This window comes from Schistocerca cancellata, unplaced genomic scaffold (assembly GCF_023864275.1).
Source record: "Schistocerca cancellata isolate TAMUIC-IGC-003103 unplaced genomic scaffold, iqSchCanc2.1 HiC_scaffold_853, whole genome shotgun sequence".
Lineage (NCBI taxonomy): Eukaryota > Metazoa > Arthropoda > Insecta > Orthoptera > Acrididae > Schistocerca > Schistocerca cancellata.
This window is the reverse complement of record NW_026046864.1, coordinates 13,030-17,022: the sequence shown is the minus strand read 5'-3', so window position 1 is coordinate 17,022 and position 3,993 is coordinate 13,030. Positions and strand designations below refer to the sequence as shown.

At 56.2% G+C, this 3,993-nt stretch overlaps 1 protein-coding gene across 1 annotated transcript; it reads right to left on the bottom strand.

Annotated features, from left to right (window-relative positions):
- Window positions 1-2,558: 2,558 nt before the first annotated feature.
- LOC126147318 (guanine nucleotide-binding protein G(s) subunit alpha isoforms XLas-like) lies at window positions 2,559-3,287 on the bottom strand (the record flags this gene model as incomplete). The annotated part of the gene is made up of 1 exon (XM_049915686.1): window positions 2,559-3,287. A coding segment is annotated over exon 1 (729 nt), but the record flags the coding sequence as incomplete, so codon positions are not given.
- Between the last annotated feature and the right edge of the window lie 706 nt (window positions 3,288-3,993).

Genomic DNA, 3,993 nt, shown 5'->3' with positions numbered 1-3,993 from the left:
GTTTTAGTAGTTCGTTGGTGAGCTGGTCGTGGCCTGGTGCCTTTTTTGTTGGCAGCGATTTGATGACACTCGCCACGTCTTCAGAGCTGAAGATCGGCGTGTAGTCCTCGTCGTCGTCTGCCTCTAAAAAGGTGGCCAGTTGTCTGCGGACGATTGCGACGTGTTCTCTGTCTTGTACCTCTGCTGGCGTAAATTGTTTTTCGAACACGTCTGCTAGCGCATTTGCTTTGTCTTCAGTGCTGAATTGCAGTCCACGTTCACCATGCAGAGGAGGCATTCTTGCGCGTCTTCTCGTGAACTGCTTTGTGGCTTGCCACAAGCTGTGGTCATCTAGTTTGAGAGTTGATAGTCGTTCTGACCATTGCTGGTTGCGATACTCAGTGAGTGTAACTTTCAACTCTCTTTGTAGTCTGTTGAGCAGCCTCCTTGTGTTTTTGTTCCTAGTAAGTTTCCATTCTTTGGCGATCCTATTTTTGTGTCTTATTTGGGCAAGCAGGTGCTGTGGGAGTTGCCTGGAGCGGGGGGCTCCCGCTGGCGCAGGCGTTGCTTCCTCAGCTGCTTGCAGGATCGCTTTAGTGAAGTCGTCCAGCGCTTGTTCAGCAGTCTCTGCTGTTGGAGGCGGGGCTTGGGCAAGTTCAGCAGCTATTCCGTTGCTGAACTGTTCCCAGTTTGTTCGTTTGTAATTTGTGGTGCGCTGTGGGAGCGAGAGCCATTCTCCCATGTCGACCTCTAGGATAACTGGATTGTGGTCTGACGACATCCTGTTTATCGAACTGGCAGACACAAAACCCGTGACGTGTTTCGTGAGTGCGATGTCGAGGACGTCCGCCCTGTTTCCGTTGTTTGGGAAGTGGGTGGGCTCCTCGGGGCCCCATACTTGAAACTGGTGGGTGCGCGCAAGTCGTTGCAGTTGTCGACCAGCTCTGTTGCTTGCTCGTGAGTGCCAGTCTGCGTGCTTGGCATTGAGGTCTCCTCCTATTAGGAGCTTGCCTCTTATTCTCCCTAGTGCAGCTATGTCCTCTTCTTCTAACGTTTGGGAAGGGGGGCGGTAGGCTGCAACGACTGTGAGGGGCCCTGTTACAGTGGCAATTTCTATTGCGACTGTTTCAATTTGGCGAGTTGCAGGTGGGTACACTTGATGGTGTCTAATACCTCGTTTGACATATACTGCAACCCCGCCTCCAGCGGTAGGCCGATCGCGTCTGTAGCAGTTGTAGTTAGCTACAGATGCTCTTACACCTGGCTTCAGGTGTGTTTCGGCCACTAAGCATATGTCGATGTCTTCCTCTTTTATAAATTCCCTGAATTCGAGGGCTTGCTGGAATAGACCATTTGCGTTGAAGACGCACATTTTTAGACCTTGTATGTTAGGTCGTCTATCCATGTCGGGGGGTGGGGTTTCCTGATGTCATCGCCGATGACGGCGCCTGCTTTGCTGCCGATGAGTGTTCGGCGGGGGGTTGAGTCATGGTGGCCAAGATGTTTGCCAGTTGGTTCACCTGAGCCTGAAGGGCCTTTATGGTCGCTGCTAATTGTTCTACCGATACGTTCTGTGTCGTGTCACGCAGACTGGGCTCTAGTGAGTAGGGGGGGGCTTCCCTAGGCGATTCACCGTTGACAGGAACCTGGTTGCGTGGAGGAGGGCGAGTTGGGGCAACGACGGTTGATGAGTACGTCCTGGATTGAAATACCCTTGTCGCCGTGGATCTTGGATATCGGCTTGGTGGTGGTGGTGGAGGAGGAGGAGGTGCGGTGCGATGCTTTGCCCCTGCTGTCTGTTGGTGCTTTCCCCTTAGGCGGTCCCTAGCTTTACGGAATTCCGGGCACCCCAGGTAGCTGGCAGGATGTGCGCCTGCACAATTGCAGCACTTCTCCTTGCCCTCCCCCTGCGGTACCGGGCATTCCTCGTACTTGTGTTTCTCACCGCACCTGACACACCTCATAGGCATGTCGCAGTCCCTAGCCATGTGCCCCACTTTTTGGCAATTAAAACATCGCCCTGGGCCCGATCTTTTCCTCAACTTCTCCGGCGTGACTGTCACCCTCATGATCATTGTCACTTCCCATATCTTTCGATTCTGGGCGGAGTCTGGTAGGGTCACTGTGTGTAGTGGCCACGGTCGTCTCGGGTTTGTCTTGACGACCGAGCTCACTTCGAAACCTTCCCTTTCCAAGTAACGTTTTATGTCCTCTGTGTCCGTATTGTGCGGCATGCCCCTGAATACTATTTTAATTGGCTTTTTGGCCGCTATGGGGAAGGTATAGAAGTGAGTTTGCTTTTCTTTTAGCATGGCCTTTACCGCTTTGTAATCGTCGACAGTCTTTACTGTGATCTTTAGTTGGTCCTCCCCGGTTGTTTTCGCCGTGAATTTGTTTTCTCCGAGGGTTGCATTTATGTTGTCGTACAATTCGGAGTACGATTTCTCGTAGTGGATTATGAGCGGAGGGATCCGATATCGTCTCTCCTCCGTGTCTCCGTCTGTTTCGGTTGGCTGTATGGTTTCGTCCTGTGGGTGAGGGGGGTCTTCTATAGGGGAGAACCTATTGCTTGTTGATACCGGGGAGGCTGTGTGCAGCACAGGGGAGCGGCCGGCGGTTCTTTTGGGCCTCTGGAAACCGTCATCGTCGTATGGTGTGGAAGGTTCGGCGTCCGCCACGTCCGCGCACTGCTGCTCGCCCGCCGCTGCATTCTCATGCCGCGGCGTGCCCACAGCAGCGCGCTGCACGGCGGCCGCCGGTGCTGGCGTGGTACCTGCGTCGCGGCTTTGTTCCCGCGACGGACCGGGTGGCGCGGCCGGGCCATTGTGCTCGCCTCGTGCCTCGGCGCATTGTACCTGCGCGGGGCCGCCCGCTCCGTTACCTGAGCACGTGGCGGCCTTTGTCCGCTCGGGCGCGTCCTGCGCTGACTCGGTCGGCTGTGCCTCGCACGGGCTAGCCGGTCTTTCCGCGCGCTGAGTTTTCCTCGTCTTGGCCGATGTTTTTCTCAGCGGCGACTTTCGCTGTTTAATGGGGGACTTTTTCTTATTGGATTTTAAGCTCGCTTTTAGTGGGCGCGCACATGGTGGCGTCGTCTCGATCGCTGGGCGCGGTTTGAGAGCCCTCTCCAGACGTCGCTCGTATTTTTTCCTGTCTTTCCCGGTTAAACCCGCTATCGCGTTCGCGAGTAGAAGTCGGGATTTCGGGCTTATTTCACCTTGGCTGTTCGTTTGGTCAGTCCTGTGGACCTCGTAACTGCCAGGAGAGTTTTCTTGCCTCGTGATGGTTAGTAGGACCGGTGGTTGTGCCATGTCCGAAACGGTGAGAGAGGCTGCCAAGGGGGTGTCGGTCGCTGCCTTGGTTGGCACCGTTAGGTCTCGAGCAGGCGAGTCCGACCCTAATCGGCCTATCACGCGCGGGTAACTGGCCAGTGACCAGGCCCTGGCGTGCAGATTTCCCTAAGCTAGGAGGGGCAGAGCTAGCCTCTGCGGCAGCAAGAGTTCTTGTGACGGCTGAGGTGCTCGACGTAGTCGGAAAAGCGGCCAGCGGCAGCAAGAGGACGCGCACCAGAGCGCGCCAACCCACAGCCCGCAACCCGCAACGACAATTATGCTCACAAGCAGCTGTCAAATCAGCCGCCTGCGCCGTATTCTTCTTGCAACTCCGCTCCAGATTTGAAAAAATCAGGAGCTCGGAAGCCTTAGTGCCGAACCGTCCAGCTAAAGCGCTAGGACAATCAGCGACTAATCCCGCAAGCAGGTTCCTATGGCTGAGTAGCAACGAAGAGGGAAAGTGCTAGCGCAGCCCTGCACACGCGTCCGCACTCTCCAGAAGCTACTCAGCGAGTGGCGGCGCCGCCAGGGGTGGGGGTCCTTTATGCTCTCGGGTGCGGCGGCCGGTTGCGCTCGCGGCCCATTGGTCGGCGGCCGCAACGGGGCGAGCTGGTAAAGGTGCGGCGGCGGGGCGCGCTGGGTGCCACTGTGTGGGGAGACGCTGACTAGAGCGGAGCGCTTGCTG